At 44.7% G+C, this 18,691-nt stretch overlaps 1 protein-coding gene across 1 annotated transcript; it reads left to right on the top strand.

Moving 5' to 3' along the window:
• The first annotated feature begins 2,297 nt into the window (after nt 1–2,297).
• On the top strand, nt 2,298–10,243 carry ZNF19 (zinc finger protein 19). Its single transcript, XM_054710606.1, has 5 exons — nt 2,298–2,311; nt 4,282–4,346; nt 6,962–7,088; nt 7,301–7,396; nt 8,784–10,243. The coding sequence occupies exons 2-5, from the start codon at nt 4,314–4,316 to the stop codon at nt 9,884–9,886; spliced, it is 1,359 nt and encodes a 452-aa protein (XP_054566581.1). The 5' UTR covers nt 2,298–2,311; nt 4,282–4,313; the 3' UTR covers nt 9,887–10,243.
• The last annotated feature ends 8,448 nt before the right edge of the window (nt 10,244–18,691 follow it).

Genomic DNA, 18,691 nt, shown 5'->3' with positions numbered 1-18,691 from the left:
CAGGCTGGCAGGGGAGCAGTTAGACATCAATCAGGCTGGCAGGGGAGTGGTTAGGGGTGATCAGGCTGGCAGGCAGAAGCAGTTAAGGGCAATCAGGAAGGCAGGCAGGTGAGCAGTTGGGAGCCAACTGTCCTGGATTGTGAGAGGGATGTCCTTTTGCCCGTTCAGGCCCGATCCCACTGGGCAGTTGGACATCCCTCAAAGGGTCCCAGATTGGAGAGGGTGCAGGGTGGACTGAGGGACACCCCACCCCCCGTGCACCAATTTTGTGCACCGGGCCTCTAGTAGTAAATAAATCCTAGAGATCTATATGCATAGCATAGTGATTGTAGAAAACAATATTGTATTACAATCCTTAAACTTGCCAAGAGACCAGAACTTAATTATTCCAACACTAAAAAAATGATAATTATGTAATGTGGTAGAGGTGCTAATTATTGTCACAATGGCAGTGATATTACAATATATAAATGCATCAAATTAACATGCTGTGCACCTTAAATTTACACAATGTTATATGTCAACTATATTTAAATGAAAAAAATACAATGTCCAGTTTATGTACATCAGTTTTATTTCAAAAATGTGAAAAATAAAAGAGCAATTGTTAATAAATTACCAATTGAAAAACAAACAAATTTTTTTTGGCCCTTGAGAGGAAGTAAGACACCAAGACCCTTGTTTCTCTAAAGTTCAGGTTAAATTGCAGCGCTAGGTGAGAATTATCTTGCTAACACTAGATGTCACCATTGTGCTGTGCAAAAGTAGCTGACCCTCAGGAGTGCTGTTTAATATTTTTCACCACAGGGTCAGGCTGTTCAAGTGTTTGAAGATTGTTCATCCTCATTCCACCCATGCAGACTGTGATTGCTGTGGCCTTTTTAAAACTCCCTGAACCTTGATTTTTTTCTTGGTTATTATTCATTCTACATCCCTGTGCCTAGTACTGCTTGGGGCCAAGTTAGAAGGAAAGGAGGGTGCCCGCCTCCATGCTCTGTGCTCCAGATAAAGAGTTCCTTGTGCCGTGGTTCCCACCTCCAGGTCTCTGTCTAGGACCTGTGCTTGCATCTCTCTGGAGGCCTCTGGGGGCTAAATTTTAATAATGGACTTAATGATTCTGCAGACACCAAAGTGATTCAGATAAAGAAACAGTGGAAGTTGCTTGAATCAAGTTTCATTAGTTCCAGTTGTTGTTTCCTCAACAAGATATTAGTCTATAATTTTCCATAGCTGTCCTTTAATGAATACTAATAACCAGTGACATTTTGTGATGCTTACTTAAAGATTCAAACCCAGGCGCCTGGCTTCAGAGCCCATGCTCTAACTATCATGCAATGTAGCCCTCTTTTTCCACTGCTTTTTTTTTTTTTTTTCAGTTTCATTGTATGATTGACATGCAATCAGCTTGTTTATTTCTACAAAAGGTCTTGCTGGGATTTTGACTGGATTGCTTTAAATATAGATCAATTTGGGGAGAACAACATTGAGTTGTTCAGTCAATGAACATAGTATCCATGTATTAGATATTTTTTCATTTCATTTATTTTTTTAAAACGGTTTTTTTTTTTTAAATCCTCACCCAAGGATATGTTTACAGTATTGTTTTTTAGAGAGAGAGGAAGGGAGAAAGAGCAAAACATCTATCAGTTGCCTCCTGTATATGCCCTGACCCGGAATCAAACCTGCAACCTTGTGGTGTGCTTTTTATTCAATCTCAGAGATTTCCCCGCTTTGCTTTCTCCTGTCTCCCTAATCTACCAATGGATTTCATGTACCGCTCCCTCCCCCCCCCATGTCTTCTCCTTTGATTCTAATGTATAAAATAAGGTGCAAAACTGCCATTTCTCAATCTATTGAGATTTTGCTTCCTAGCAAACTGTTCTGTTGTTGGTTTGGCTCAAATAAACTCATAGAAATTCTTGCAGGTTTGGACATTTCTTATGTCAACAAATTACTGATGCGAATAACCCGTATTTTGAGATACTGCATCTATATAAACTGTAATGTGAAGAAAATATCTGTGATTTTCTGACAAAAATCACAGGTACTACTGACACTACTGTGGTTTGTTGCCAACACGTAATGGAAGGAAACGCTGTTTCGGTTATGGATGAGCGAAAACGACCATCAACTTCCTCACCTACTCAAGGTCTCTAAGGGATCCCAGGTTAAGAAGCCCTGCGCTGGGAGCGGCGCCAGAGAACCACTGAGCTGCGCGCTCTGGCATCCTAGAGAGGAAGCACGTGCGGCTTGGGCGACGCGCTCGGTGTGACGCACTTCCGGTCACGCCGGACTCTGCGCCTTTTCGGAGGTGAGTGTTGGGGTTTGTCACCTGGGAGTCCCTGCTGGGAGCGCTCCTTTCACCCTTAGAGAAGGCAGTTGCCTTTGCCCTTGCTGCCGGGCGGAAGGAGTCGGAGGCGGCCTGCGAGCCAGGCCCGCTCGCCCCCGGGTGCCCTCGCTCGCCCAGCCGCTTTGGGGAATGGAGGCTGTGGATGGAAAGGAGACGCGCTGCGTGCCCGGCACAGCCACTGAGTCCCTCTGCGCATTCGCGAACTAATCGTTGAGCAGCTCAATGCCCAGTAGCTGTTCTAGGTTCCCGGGATGCAGCTATGAATGAGACAGGGTGTGGGTCCCGGCCTCAGAGAGCTTTCAGTTTGATGGGAAAGATACATATTAATCACATCTGATCATCTCACCCCATCTGGTCCTAACATCGTAGCTGCAGCCGGTTGCTTTTAGGTCGAAGACCAAGTCCTCAACGTGCGCAAGGCCTGCGTGGCTTGGTCTCCTGCAGCTCCTTCCCCTCGTGTTGCAGCACACTCCCCCTGGCTCAGCTGCAGACTTTCACTTCCAGAACGAGCTTTTGCACTTGCTGTCACTTTTGTAAAGATTTTCCTTTTAATCAAGCTAATTCCGGCTCAGGCTTATAATTTAGAATAGATTCTTCCGGGCACTAGTCACAATTATAATCTTCAAGTTATTTATGACATTCTTGGATTAATATGTGTGTGTCCATTAGCCTAGACAAAGCCCAGTGACGAAAGGGATCTCACTTTTTTTCTCTCCACTGTATCTCACACTTGGGCTGGAATGTATGCAGTAGATGTTTGTTGAACGAAGAAAGCACTCATCAATGTGTAATCTCAAACATGGGAGACATGGTATACAGGGAAGGGAATACAGTACTAGTGGAGTGTGTAACATGGGGACCTGACCTGGTCTGTAGAGGATGACCTGAAGGATGAGTTGGCATTACTTAGCTGAAGAGGGGTTCAGGCTGTTGGAGAGTATTGCAGGTGGACAGAATCAGTTACAAAGGCTCTAAGGTTGGAGAAGAATGTACAGAGGTCCTGAATTAGCATAGCAGAAGAAACTGAAAGGCTAGAATGGCTAAACTAAGAATAAGGGTGGTACAGATGAGCTGAGCAGGAAATTATACCTTGCAATGAGTTTCCTTAGGGAAGGTGCTGGCTTTTTGGTAGAATATGACTACTTAACGAGAATACAAAGTGTTCATAGGGGATATAATGAAAGTAACAACCATTACATTTTGGCATGTTGAGTTGGCCTTTCAGGGTCCTTTGAATGGGACGATGAACAAAAAAGATGCCCACCTCAAGATCCAAGAAAAGGAAGACTTAACTCAGACTCTTACTCTGAAATTCTTGACTACTCATTCTTCCATATTTACCTTAGAATCACTTTCTCAGGTTCTAAGAGAAATCCTGTTGGGATTAGATTGGAAGCAACTGAAAGTAGTTATTAAAAGCATGACTTTTGGAATTGGCAGATCTGAGTTCTGCCACCAATGCATCCATCCACTAACTGAGTGACCTTGTAGAGAAAATTATTCACTTAGCCTTGTTTTCTCATTTGGGAAAAAGAAAAGGTTCAGAAGATTATTGTGGGTATTGAATGAGGGTGCCTATACTTCATCCAAAAAGCATGGTATTTGTTTCTATTTTCTTTAACCTTTTTTGTTTCCCAGTAAAATATTTTTTAAAATGGAGATTTGAGTTTCCTCTTGTAGGTGTTGCTGCTAGTGTTTTTGCTCTTTGTGTACTCAAGTTCCCCCTGTACTCATGTCCTACCTCGGACAGAGCATTGCTTGATGTTGGGAAGTACAGGCTTTGATGCCCAAGGACATCAGAAATATTTATATACCACTTACCCAGTGGGCATTTAGTAAACGATGCTGCTGTTATTAGCTGGTTTGTTGGTGCTAAGGAGAGCCTTTGACTGGGTAAGGCTTACTCTGGTTCTCTTTGCTTCTTCCCTCAGCCCCGACCCTTCACTGAGAAGAAGCCCAGGTGATGGCAGCCATGCCCCTGAAAGCCTGGTACCAGGTGAGCTGTTAATTCCTCAGGTCAACCTTTGAGAGACCTGATTTGAAGGAAATGATGGGAGGGATGATTCTGGCAAAATTCTTGGAGCCAAAGCAATAGGAAGCTCCCCTGTTGATGCTCTCCAACTGGATGCTGGGAAAAAGCCAGTGATGGTGAGGGGCTGAGCAGGTAGGAGCCCACCAAGCAATGGCTGGAGAGAGTGTCCTGGGAAGTGGAATTGTAGCCTCTTCCATACTGGAGGGTCCCCAGGTTTAGAGGGATCTGTGAGAATGAGGGACAGGCTAGGGGTTAGGTATCTGGTTGCAAGTTCTTGGGCAGTGGTGACCGGAAGAAGGGTGGCAGGAAGAAGACAAGAATAAAGGAGGCTATGTCATTTATCCTAAAGAGAGAAGTTGGGGCTTCAGAATCAAGGGAAATGGTGCTGCTGGCTAAGGCAAGGCTGTGGGCTCTGACAGGAAAACTGCAGTAGCACAGGGCACCTGAAACTAGGAATGCCATCAGGTCTCAGTGGCCTTGACCAGTCACTTAACCTCTTTGCATCTTAACTGACTTCATTTGTAAAATTCAGGACCTTACATTTGTGGGACAAGGAAATTTTTGTTTTGACTTGTATTTCACTCTTTGAGACTGATGAGTTGCTGGGTATTGCTTTATTTACTATGTCTTTCTAGGGACTTATTTACCCAATAACTTAGCATGAACCATATTCCAAGTGCCAATCCTGGATTTCTGACATCTGGCAGGTGCCTCTGCTGACTGTTTCACTGATATACATTGTCTTCCTTGTAGCTCACCCCACTTCTGACCTCCCGTAAGTACTGGAGAGTCACTGGTATCACCATCTCGAAGTCCTGAACACTCAGTTTTTAGATTGCTGCATGCTTATTGACACTTCTTCCTGGGTACCACTTCCAGAGAGTCACCACGTCCGGTTGCTTCTGCCTGCTACCTCTCCCACTTGTCCCATATTTCGTATTGCCTTCCTTCAAGGTTGGTTCTTCTCTGGGATTTTGTTTGCAGACCTTCCCAGCTAGTTTCTCTGTGTACAGTCTTGTGCCTCCCCCTCACTGTCCACTGGTCACCTGAGACATCTTATTTCCTGAGCGTGGACTTTATCTTCTAGTCCAGGTTTCTCAGATTTTAGTGTGCATCACAATCACCTGGAGGCTCATTGATGGAACATTTGCTCTCAGATGAGGCCTGCCAGTGTGCCTTTCCAATAAGTTATCAGGTGCTGCTGCCCTGGGGCCCACACTTTGAGAACCACTATTGTAGTTAGTGGTGACTTATTAAATCACTCAGTTGAGTGGGTCAGGCTGTCATTTAAAATAGATCATTGTATGTGCTGGCAGAGGATGGATTCAGTGTGGGACAGCCGGAATTAGAGCTGTTTAAGGTCCCCATCTGTTGAATTGGTGTACGGATTGTACAATAGTGAAGAGTCAGTTCCAGAAATATTTTGGCAATAATATTGGCAGGGTTTGATTACCAACTGTCAGAAGTGAGCAGTGATGGGGGCGAGTTAGTCTAGGATGAATCTTAAGTTTCTCGTATACGAGACTTGCTGAAATTGCTACTGTCAACTGAGACAGGGAAAGAAAATTGTCACTTACCGTGTGAATTAGTTTATGTGAGTTAGAGAGGGAACCAGTTTAGGGGGGCAGATGATTAGTGTTAGCTGGTGGGTCAGACATGTTGGGTCAGCAGAGCGTGTGAGGCATGGGGATTAGTGGAAGGGGCAGATCTGCAGAATCAGTCAAGGTGTTAGAAAGTGGGAGGACATTCACCACATGTTCAGGTAACCACGGCTGATACTAAATTCTAAGGTGTGAATAGAGGGCCTAACCAGAGGCTGGAGCCTTCTGGGAAGGTAGACTTGGGGCCATCTGGAAGGGGCAAGGATGGCTGTTGAAAAAACCCTGAGGCTTGGTTGGCAAGAGCTGTTACAGATTGTGTTGGGGCTATAAAGACATAGGCTAAAAGGGCTACCCAGCAGCAATTTGATTCCAGAAGCATATTCTCCCAGGAAGACGCATCAGGAAGCAGAATGCTAGGCTGCCCCGGGGAGCACGGCTCCCTCTGCTGGATGATCTTGAGCATAGACAGCACAGTAGTCTTCCAAGCGACAGATGGGGGTTGGATGCAAAAGGCTCATCATGGCAAACGGTGACTCTGTTCTTGTTGTTTGGGCTTGAGGTTTGGGGCAGAGTGGGCACTGGGGCAGTGAAGGGGGACAGGTAGTCCTGAGATGCCACCTGGGAGTGAGTGTCCGGACATTCTGAAGCTAATTGCCCACTTGTAGGTGTAACAGTGAAAGACTGACAGTATCTACAAAGTCAGAGATTTTGCTCTGAGAAGGTGAATAGTGGGAGACTCTCCAGGCTTTTTGAAATGTTTTATAACAGTACATTTTATGTTCCAAAGGAAGCTCTTCTGATAGAGAAGTTCCAGGTTGTTGGTTGTAGAAATAGTCATTTAATGGTCTAACACCTGTTCTTTCACCTTTTCTCATTAGCCATCTCTAATAGGACTGCTCCCTCATACTGTCCCCTGTGTCCCACACTCTGGCTCTGAGTCAGGATTGGTTCTGGGACAGCAGGAACCTCTTGTTTCAGGAGGTGGTGACCTTCGAGGATGTGGCTGTGCACTTTAGCCAAGCAGAATGGGCTGGCCTCTCTTCCGCACAGAGGGCCCTGCACAGAAGTGTGATGCTGGAGAATTACGGGAACTTGACATCCCTGGGTAAGGCTACTTTCCTCCTGGGACTCCGATCTGTGCTTTCCTGCTTCCTTCTTTTTTCCTTATGGGCTGAGGGAATGGTGTGGAGAAGGAGGGGTTGTTGCTGGTATCCCCACTGCATGGTTCAACCACTGAGCCACACTGGCTGGGCAGTTTTCCTTCTTTTGACATAGCAGACCCAGGGCTGAAAGGTGCCATTTTCTCCCCCTTTTCAGGATACACAGTTCCCAAATCTGCCCTCATCTCACTTCTGGAGGCACAGGATGAGCCACCTGCAGAGAGGAGCACACACGTCTATAAAAGTAAAGGAGGCAAGTTTAAAATGGGCAACGGTAGGGCTTTACAGAGCAGCATATTTTAAAATTAACCATGCTGGTAAGGATTGAAATAGATGCTTTTTCCTAACAGGTAAAATATGAAACCTTTCCCACCAATTTTAATTCTTATCAAGATATCTATTTTCACTTCATGCATCTCTTATGCAATTTTTGAATCCCTTGTTCCCTTCTGAGTTTCAGGATTGCCTACCTCGATGGCCCTTCTTTGTACAGGATGAATTTACTTAGGAGTAGTTTTTCAGCACTTGAGTGTGCCAAGTTTTGTTTAAGACTCTCTAGAGCAGCAGTCGCCAACCTTTCAGACCTCAGGATGGCGACCACTGCTCCAAAGGTTTCCTTAAATCAGTGGTTGCCAACCTTTCGTACCTCACGGACCACTGGTTGGCAACCACTGCTCTAGAGGATACAAGTTGTGGAGACCGATGTAAAAGCTTTTAAAAAATGTGTAGATAGGCAGTGGGCTGTGGGAGCTCAGCAGGAAAGCTTAGCGGAATTACCATTTAGAAGCTCAAGTAATGCGTCTTCCGGGGTAGTGCCATTTGTTCTGAATTTGACCGGTTACAGTGGATATCATGTGAAGAAAAAGAAGGTAGACTGTCTGGCCTGAGGAAGGGAATAAAGGATCCAATAAATCATTGTGAAGAACTTTGCAGCATAATGTGCAGGAGAATCACCTGGGGAGCATATTTTAAAATGGGTATTTTTTTCCGGAGAACACCTACAAGTATTCCTCTGTCTTTTCTAGTAAGTAGTGCAAAAGGACTCAGAACCTAAGCAAGACTTCCTAGAATCTGGGGCTGGCACAGAGTCTGCAGTGCATCCTGACCCCCCGCCCCCCCTTTCCTCCGCCGATGGTGTAGTTGAATGTATTTGGTCTGTCTTACCCACCCAGCATTGAGTGGAATATCTAGGATGCAGACTTTGTGGTGGGCCTGAGGGCTCTATCCTGAATTTACAGCACAGGAATAGGAAATGGGAGAGTAGGCAAAACAGAACATGGAGCAGTAGCAGAGACACTGAGTTTGGCCAGCCTCAGTGTCACTACTTAATCTGTGAGCCTGTACCTTCTTTGGTATTTTGTAGACCCATAAGTACCTAAGGTCAGAAGATACTAGAACATACAGGGACAGGTCATTCAAATACAGAGTGGAAAAGCTTAGGAAGAGGTCTGTCGTGTCATGTGGACCTTGACACCCTGCTCCACATCGACAGTTCTCTTCTGTGTGATATTTGGCACTTTTATTGCTAGCGGACCGATGTGGAGGTTGAAATAGTAATCTCTAAAAGCTCTATGTTATTTGATGTTCTTTTGTTTCTAGTATAATTCTCAGGTGGCACTTGTGCTTTCTGTTTACGTCAGATACTGAGACCAGCATTGGCAGTGAGTCCACATCAGTACAGGGAATTTCTGAAAACAGAGCCGTGGTGTTGTCTTGTGGTCTGCAGAAGAGTGCTCCTCAGAGAAGCAACTTCCTAGAAACATGTAAACTGGAGAAGCACCAGGAAATCTCCACAAGGAAAAATGGTAGAGGAAAGGTTCCCAGAATCCGCTGTGACGGGAAATCCTTCCGGTGTGAGGAATGTGGGAAGTGTTTCAGCTATTTTTCTCACTATGTTAGACACCAGAGAATCCACACTGGGGAGAAACCCTTTGAGTGTAATGAGTGTGGAAAAGCCTTCAATGGCAATTCCTCATTGACTCGGCATCAGAGGATCCACACTGGAGAGAAACCCTATCAGTGTGAGGAGTGTGGGAGAGCCTTCAATGATAACGCAAACCTGATGAGGCACCAGAGGATCCACAGTGGGGACCGACCCTATCACTGCCAGGAGTGTGGGAAAGGCTTCACCAATAGTTCTGAGTTTGTTATACATCGGAGAACCCACACTGGAGAGAAACCTTACACATGTAATGAGTGTGGAAAAGCTTTTGTTGGTAATTCACCACTACTTCGACACCAGAAAGTTCACAGTGGAGAGAAACCCTACGAATGTAATGTATGTGGCAAAAGCTTCGGGAGGACTTACTATCTTATGCAACATCAGCGTATTCACACAGGGGAAAAGCCTTATTCTTGTAAAATATGTGGTCAAGCCTTCAATTTGCATAAAAAACTAACTCGACACCAGAGAGTCCACAGCGATAAGAAACCCTTTGACTGTGTAGCTTGTGGAAAAGCCTTCAGTGCTCAGGAACAATTAAAAAGGCATCTGAAGACCCATATTCAAGAGTCTTCCTATGAATGTGATGAGTGTGGGAAAGTCTTCACTAGGAAAAGAAGTCTTCTTCAGCATCAAAGAATCCATACTGGAAAGACACCCTATGGGTGTGTCAAGTATGAACAGACCTTCAGGACTTCTTCCCAGCTAGGTGATCTTGAGCATGTCCATCCGGGAGAGAAACCTGAGCTGGACATTTGTCGTTTTGGCCTCCCAGAGTTTTTTACCCCCTTTGACTGGTAGTATATTCACTTTCCTTTGGACTCCCTCTTCTACTCAAGAGTAGAATGTGTGACACCGACCTGGCTTAGCCATCGTTGTTCGTCAGTAGGTGACCCAAGATGGTCCAATTAGAGTTCCATGATGTGGCCAGACTTAACAGGAAGAAATACTGTTCTTTTCCCTTAGTCTTAAAGCTGAGAGGAATTCAATTGTGGAAGCTGAGAATAGAGTCAACACAGCAGAAAAGAAATCAGAGTTGGAGATTAATCAGCCTTGACAGTTCCATTTGAACAACTACATTAAACTATGTCTGAAGCTAGAAATACATCTGGGCTTTTGAATTCCAGTAACCAATAAATTCAGTTTTGTTTTTCTCAAGCAAGTTTGAGTTAGGTTTTCTTTCCTTGGAATGGTGCTTTATCAGTCTTAACAAATATATATATATAAATAAAGAGGCAATATGCAAATTGTCCAGGACGCCATAACGTCACGACTGCTCAGGAGGAGGCTGTACGCACAGATGGGCGGGAGGGGACTGCGTGGGAGATGAGGCAAGCCATGGATGCCGCGGCAGCCTGAGCAGGCCCAGAGCGGAGACGTGGGCCTGCCCACCGGCACACGCCAGCAGTCCCGCCTCTGCGTGTGAGCTGCAGAGGAAACACCTTTTCTGACCGTTCATTGGCTAAGCTCCCAGTACGCTACTCAAAGTGTTCTTGGTAACTTGGGTAATAAGAATCCAAGAAAGTTATCTAGGGTTTTTCCACCACACTCCTGGAGAAAAAAGTCAAGTTCTGCTGCTAGAGGGGCTAAGAAATGTCATATCCTGCCCTAACTGGTTTGGCTCAGTGGATAGAGCCTCAGCCTGAGGACCGCAGGGTCCGGGTTCGATTGTGATCAAGGGCATGTACCTAGGTTGCAGGCTCCTCCCTGGCCGGGGCCCAGGTCAGGGCTCATTCAGGAGGCAACCAATCGAAGTGTCCCTCTCACATTGATGTTTCTTTGTCTTTCCCTCTCTCTTCTATATTCTCTAAAAAGCAATGGAAAAATATCCTCAGGTAAGGATAAAAAAAAAAAGAAAGAAATGTCATATCCTATGAAAGAGACATCTAAAGAAAGTTGTCAATTTTTAATCGTGAAGGGACTGGAGTTCATATTGATGAAAACACCTTGGCAGCTGCAGTGGCCAGCAGTGGCAGCAGCAGCGGGGTGATGGGGGTGGTGTCTTCCCCTGATCAGCCCAGTTGCCTCCGCAGAGGGAGGCCAGACTGCGGCTTAGCGGGCCTAAGCTGTCAGTAGGACATCCCCTGAGGGTTCCCAGACTGTGAGGGGGCAGGCTGGGCTGAGGGACCCCCCTCCCAGTGCTCAAATTTCGTGCACCGGGCCTCTAGTCCTATATAATGAAAGGCTAACATGCAAATCGACCAAATGGTGGAACAACCAATCGCTATGATGCACACTGACCACCAGGGGGCAGACACTCAACGCAGGAGCTGCCCCTGGTGGTCATTGTGCTCCCATAGGGGGAGCGCCATTCAGCCAGAAGCCAGGCTCACGGCTGGCAAGTGCAGTGGCGGTGGGGGAGCCTCTCCTGCCTCCGCAGCAGTCGGATATCCCCTGAGGGCTCCCAGACTTGTGAGAGGGAGCAGGCAGGGCTGAGGTTTCCCCTGGAGTGCGCAAATCTCGTGCACCAGGCCTCTAGTTTTTAATAATTGTTATAATTTAATCTTCCGGACTAACGAAGGAGAAATGTTTTGTGTGTATGATGTATGGGAAAGTCTTCAGCTATGGTCCCAGCAGCCCTGGTAATTGTAACAAGAATAGGAAACCCATTGGAACACATGAGGACCCAGGTTGCATTAGGACAACACCAGTGGATAGAAGTTCTAACAGCTTAAGCTCTGTGACAAACATTTTAGTCTTACTACAAAACTATCAGTGAATCCATTCTCAAGAAACACCTTACCTATGTAACCAAAAGCTATCACTAAGACTTTCATTTTGTTTTCTTGGATTTTATTTGGAATGGATACTATTCTAGGCACCAGACTGGTAAATGCCAGGCTGTTGTAGCTTTTCCAGCTATGTGTTTGTTTAGAATAGCATGCCCACCATTCCCTTTGATCTAGAGAGTCGATTACCGGATAAGAAGGGAAGAACAGAGGTTGACAAGTGGTCTCTGCTTCTGCATGCCTTCTGTAGAACTTTTGTAACCTGGTGTGTGCCTGTTTTAGGAATCGGGGCTTCATGATTATTTAGGAGGTCTTATTTTCTTACCTATAAAATTAGGTGACTTTTTTGTGATCCACCATTGGGGGTCAGTATTTCTGTGACACTGATATGCTAATTCCTTCCTTAGACAAGCCTTTATTCCTAGCTAAAGGTCTATTTTCTGAGTCTAGGAAGAAGTGGAAACCTTTATTGCCAAGAGCAATATAGTCCCCAGCAATCATTGCCCAATTGAGGGCCATTTTCCTCTCTGAAAGAGAAGCCATGTAAATTGCTCAGGATCAGGAAAAAGCAGAGAACTCCTAGCAATGGTCAGAGATCCCAGGTATAGGACATATCCTCACTCCAGTGCCACAGAAATAAAGAAGGGTTCTGCCCTAGAGTTGGAGTTGGAGCTGGAGCCTTTGGATTACGTCAACAACAAACATTTATTACATACCTCCTTCATTATTACATAATGGTGTTGAACAAGGTAGCTATAGTCCCTGCTCTCTGGAGTGATCAGAGAAATGTTTAAATAAACTGTCACCGTTAAATAAGCTCAGATGTAGTAAGCACTGAAGTACAGAACACTGCAATGCCTTATAACTGACCGGCCTCTCATACTAGGTGGTCAGGGAAGACTTGCTTTCCAAGGGAAATGGGATTTAGCTGAGACCAAGTAATAGTCAAGACAGGTGGGAATGGGGAGGGAGGGCATGTGGGGCTGAAGCAGAGGGGGGGAGAATGGGAGTGCTGAGGCTGGAGAGATGAGTGCAGGCCTCCAACCACCTTCCAGTGCAGGAAAGGAAGGGATCAGAGCTGGACCGAGAAAGGCCAACACTATCAGACTTGGGAGGGACCCTAACTGTGGGTGGTGCAATCCAAGGGCTTATTTTGGAGTTTTATGGGGGTATTTTTGTTAGTTGGTGGTAACCAGGAGTGCCACAAATTCTGCAATGCACAGGATGGTTCTCCCTACTGGAAGCTTTCATAGCCCTAATGGATTTGGCTCAATGGATAAAGCCTCAGTCTGCAGACGGAAGGATCCTGGGTTCAATTCCAAGGGCATGTACCTCGGCTGCAGGCTCCATCCTGGGCCATGGTCCTGGTCAGGTGAGTGTGGAAGGTAATGAGTCCATGTCTCTCTCTGTCTCTCCCCTTCCACACAAAAAGATTAAAAAAAAAAATCAATGGAAAAATAACCTCCGGTGAGGATTAAAAACAAAAGTTTTCAGACATTAGCCTGCTGGACATTCATGGAGGTAAAAACTGCTTATAAAATACCTGAATCTAGAACTTGTTTTTAAGGTAAACACAATGTGGTTTTGTGTTTTAACATTTGCTGATTCTCCAGGAATATGATCAAGACAAGATTGTACAGTGTTTCATTTAATCTTTACCAAAAGGGTTCACCAATTTGGATCCCACCTTGTGATTTTTGAGACACCAACATAAGACACAGCATTGTGGCTGTGGCATTCAGGCACATCCTAAGTGCAAAGGCAAATATCTGACCACTTCCTTAGGTCTCCTACAGCAGCGGTCATGACCAAACCTTTACATATCGAAATGTGTTTTCAATTACAAATTATTTTCCTTTTATTTCTCCTTTACTTCAGTTAAGGCATAACTTTTTAAAATGTAAATTGTTTATGTTATTTATGCTTTTCTAAGTATTATCTATGATTTTCATGACAAGAGAATAAACTGGTCACTAGGAAATATTTGTTACAAAAAGAGTGGTCTTGGTTTTGGTACCGTGTAACCCACTGAATCCAGTCCATAGACTCCCAAATCTGGTTGCACCGCAGCCTAAGATACAGCTCCCCAGCACCACCCCTGGGTTGAACCCAGCGCTCGCCTCTGAGACGCGCTTTGCCCGGAGCACCCGGAAGAGCAAACGCTACCTGAATGAGCCGCTAGAAAGGGACAAAGAGCCAGACGCCGGGGCACTGGGGTTTTGAGCGTAGGGGGCGGGGCCAGAGCACCACCGAGAGGGAGCGACGGTACTCCTAGAGAGGCTCGGCCGCAGCCTATGACGCACTTCCGGCCGCCCCGCAGAGCCGCGAGCAGCGAAGGTGAGTCCCAGAGGCGCTTAGGTGAGTGTGGCACCCTGGACGGTGGGGTGGTGCCCTGGCTCTGTGCGTTAGGAGTGCCCCTCCGCCCGCCCGGGTAGGAGCAGGTCGGCGGCGCCTCTTTGACTCCCGCTTTGAACTTGGTGGCCGCATACGTTCTGTCCCGTGGGAAGCGAAGCCCGAGTTCCTGTCATAGCCACGAAGCCCCAAACGGTTCGGGAGAGACGCCAGTGCCTGTTGGGAAGGTGTGTCGGAGCCGCCAGTGGGTGGAATATTTGCAGGGTGAAGCGGCCTGAAGTGATAGTCACGAGTGTTTTGACATGTTGAGGTCATGCAGGCGCTTTCACCAAGGGTGGGCGGCGTGCTCTCTGGCTCCTGACATAGGGCCGTGAAGCCAGGCCCAGGGGAAGAGCAGAAAAGGCAGGGCCCCTCCGTCCACCCGAGAGCAGAAACCGGCCTTTGGAAGGCGTTGTCCACTCACTGGAGCGGTGTCAGTTCCAAAAGGTAACTGGCCCTACTTTCCATCCGTGCGATGACAGTGACCTGGGGATGATTGCTCCAATGTGCTTAGTGATTTGTTCAGTCCTAGAATACACTTAAAATAATTCCACAATTGCTCATTCATACTCTTATGAAAATCAAGTTTACTAATGTCAACAAATAAAGATCTGAGGCCATGAAACAAGTTTATTTGGGGTCTTAAAGGATTCGAATCCAAGGGAATCGGGTTCAGGTAAGAACCCAAACTAAGCTCTGGAGAGAACGAAGAAAGGCGGCAGGGTTTATAAAGGCACAAATCACAAAGTGCAATTCTTTCATGCACTTGAGGTATTGTCGGCCACGCTAACAGGGTTTGGTTAGTTCCAGTATGGAAACGAGGGAGGTGAGAACTAAGGAAGGATAAATTCCATATATGTCCATGTAGCAGTTGTCCTAAGATGTTTATGGTTTCCGCATGTTTATGTCTCCGCCTTGAGCTGAGTTTAGCAACAGGTTTTGTGTTCTGTTTGTTGTAGCGCAACAACGGAGCTAGCAACAGTAAAAGTAGCTCTGAAAACAGGCACAACAGGTGCGAAGGCCCCACTTCCTTAATAGCCTCCTGACTCGGCAATGTTTATTACATTTTAGTTTTCTCCATTGTCACTAGAGGGCAGCATTTGAGCACAGGTCTTTGTAGCCTTTGGAGTATCTAGTTAAAATACTGTTTTCCAAAGTTACTTAGTTCTTGTCTTTCCCACCATTTCCATGTGGTTATGTTACTCAATTGCGGGAGAGTTAGACTCATTTGATGATGTTTGTGTTCCTTTTTTTGGGTCATCACCACCATCCCATCCTGGTTGGTTTTATATATATGTATGTATGTTTATTTATTTGGATATGTGAAACATTACTCTGGTTATAAAAGAACAAAAGGCACACTCAGAGACATGACACTCCCTCCTCATCTCTTCTACCCAGTTTCCTTCCATCCTCCCATTCCAGGGTTCCTTTCGCCCCTTCCCACCCACACCTGGTGTAACCACTCTCCTTGATTTCTGGTTTATCCTTCCATTTCTTTTTGCATAAATGACCAGACACATGTTTTCTTATACTCCTGTTTTTGCACTTTGTTTTTTTAGATTTTATTTAACAATATACTTTGAAAATCATCCATATCATAGAGATAATTATCCTTTTTAAAAAATGCCATTCATGTATACATAAGACTGCATCTACTATGACAGTTAAGAAGCATAGTAAAATGAGCAGCCAAGGACACACCACCCCATTAAGGAGGAGAACATTACCAGTACTGCGGCATCTGTCTGTGCTCTGCCCCAACCCAACTCCCAGCTTCCCACCCCTAGAAGTAACAGCTGTCTTGAATTTTGTGTTAACGTAGCCTTACCTGTTAAAAATCATTTTATCACATATGTGTGTATATGTAAAGAATGTGTTTAGCCGAAACCGGTTTGGCTCAGTGGATAGAGCGTCGGCCTGCGGACTGAAGGGTCCCGGGTTCGATTCCGGTCAAGGGCATGTACCTTGGTTGCGGGCACATCCCCAGTAGGGGGCGTGCAAAAGGCAGCTGATCAATGTTTCTCTCTCATCGATGTTTCTAATTCTCTATCCCTCTCTCTTTCTCACTGCAATAAATCAATAAAATAAAATAAAAAAAAGAATGTGTTTAGTTTGCTTTTGAGCTTTGTGAAAATGACAACATAGGGTCTGTAGTCAAATGTTGTTAAATTCGTCCATGTTGTTGTGAGTCATTCATTTTTGCTGCTGGGCAATGTTCCATTATAAAAAACTGTATGACAACTTATTTATGCATTCTCAATGGACATGTGAGTTACTTCCAGTTTTTGGCTATTAACATACTGCTGATAATCAGTAATTCTGGACATATCTCCTACATATGAGTTTCTCTAGGGTATAAGTTTTTTAATTTAAGCATGAATGTAGAATTTTATCAAATGCTATTGAGATGAAGAGTATATTTATCTTTATTTGATTTGTTAATGTGGAAAAGTATACTAATCTGTATCCTAATATTGAAGTTTACTTGTGTTCATTGGATGATGATATGTCACTTTAATGGACTACTGGGGTCTTATTTCTTATTATTTACAATTTTTGCATCAATATTCATAAATGAGACTTGTCTATTATGGTTTTGTGTCAGTATTGTGTTGACGTTACCCAACTCAAGGGGTTCACTGCTTAGGGGGTTCTAGTCAAGGAGACATGGTTGTTGTTAGGTAGTTTTATTTACTCGCAGCAAGTAAAGGAGACCAGGGATTCACATCCAAACCTGCTTCCTGGAAGAGAGGCTTAGCAGTTGCTTTATACACTGTTTGGTCAATTACATGTTGATTTCTTCTTTGCAGTTGGCTAAACTTATCTGGATTTTGTTAATTGTGTGTTGAGTTCTTTCTTTATTGGGGGTTGGGGGCAGTTGGCAAAACTCATGGGTTGAGTGGTCAGACTCATCCTGAGTGGATAAGTTGCATCTGCAAAATACTGTGCTACATTTTCAGCTTAACAAGCTCTGCCCAGACCTTGAGACTCTTGTCCTATCTAACATTGGCATGATCAAAAAATTGGGAAACTTATATTGCTTTTCTCTGGTACAGTTTAAATAGTGTTAGAATTACTCATTTCTTCAAGATTTGAAAAGATTTGCCTGTGATATACATGGGCTCAGTGTTTTATGAGTTCACTCTTTACTGGCTATCTCAGTTTAGTTAGGCAAAAGTAATGGATTACAGAGAAAATCTATATAATAAAATTGGTAGAGTTGACTCATTAAATTCACATAGAATTATATGTTCTTCCATCATATAATGTTTTTAAGCATCTATAGACTATTCTTTAAATGGGCACTTCAGTTATTAACTCTCAAAAATTTGTAAAGCAGAAGTAAGTGTATCGGGCTATTCAAACACCATACAGTAAAGCCAGAAATTATGAACAGAGAAGAAATTAACAACATACTATCCTAAACAATTCTTTAGTCAGAGACTAAACACCAGCTATCAAATAGTAATTAAAACATGACATAAAATCCCTGGTATGTGGCTAATTGTGTATTCAGAGGAAAATTTATGGCCTTACAGGTTTTAATTGCAAAATAGGAAAGTATGAAAATAAATGAATAAGCCATGCGCCCCTAAGAAGTTTGAAAAAAAGCCTTTATAGTCTAGTTTTCCCAAAAGTAGAACAAAGGGCAAAGATTTGTGTGCAGGTGATTTATTTGGGAACGTAGTCCTGGGGCAGAATGAAAGACAAGGGCCTGGCAGAAGGAAGGAGAGCCAGTACAAGGGGCCTTTGTCAGTCTGGCCCTTCTACCTCTGATTGCTGCTCTGTCTTACAGGATCTTGGAGGAGCTTTGGAATCTCATTTGGGGGTCTAAAGGGGAAAACATTTATCCATTGACCTCTGTCCCCTATTGGTCAATGGTGGCACCACAGGCATTAACTCTCCTGCACTTTAGGGACCAGCAAGTGTCCACAGGTTTCCGTAGGGGTCCCACACAGGACAGCAGAGGAGCCCAGGGCAGGAGCCAGGCATCGGTGGTGCAGATCCTTGCAGAGGCATTGGTAGGCTGCACAAAGCTGAATTAAGCTTCTGGAACAGGACTAAGAGTGAGACAGGAGGAATGGAGCGGTGCCTTAGGTGTCTCTTACAGAGCCAAAGAAACAAACTAAGAAAAAGAATTTCATTAAAATCAACTAGGGGGGAAAAACAGTGTTCTAAATAAATTAAAAATCTGGTTCACTGAAAATAAAACATTAAAATAGATAAACCACTGCTCAGCCTTACTTTAGTCATCTGTTTGGGATGCCATAACAAAATGCCATCGACTGTGTGGCTTTAGCCACAGAAACCTGTATCTTACAGTTCTGGAGACTGCAAGTCCAAGATGAAGGATTGTTCTTAGTGAGGGCTCTCTCCTGGGGTTTCAGGTGGCTGCCTTCTCACTGTGTGCTCACATGGCAAAGATGGAGAGCTCTGGAGCCTCTTCCTTTTCTTTCTTCTTTTTTTCAATGGTGTATTAAGC

Source organism: Eptesicus fuscus, chromosome 21 (genome assembly GCF_027574615.1).
Source record: "Eptesicus fuscus isolate TK198812 chromosome 21, DD_ASM_mEF_20220401, whole genome shotgun sequence".
NCBI classification, from domain to species: domain Eukaryota; kingdom Metazoa; phylum Chordata; class Mammalia; order Chiroptera; family Vespertilionidae; genus Eptesicus; species Eptesicus fuscus.
The sequence above is the reverse complement of the archived record's forward strand: the minus strand, read 5'-3'. Positions and strand labels throughout refer to the sequence as shown.

Excerpts from the sequence above, each read along its gene's own strand:
- ZNF19 (XM_054710606.1), top strand. The coding sequence starts at position 4,314 with ATGGCAGCCATGCCCCTGAAAGCCTGGTACCAG. Across the intron at positions 7,089-7,300 it reads CGGGAACTTGACATCCCTGG|GATACACAGTTCCCAAATCT; the intron begins GTAAGGCTACTT and ends CCCCCTTTTCAG. Across the intron at positions 7,397-8,783 it reads CGTCTATAAAAGTAAAGGAG|ATACTGAGACCAGCATTGGC; the intron begins GCAAGTTTAAAA and ends TGTTTACGTCAG.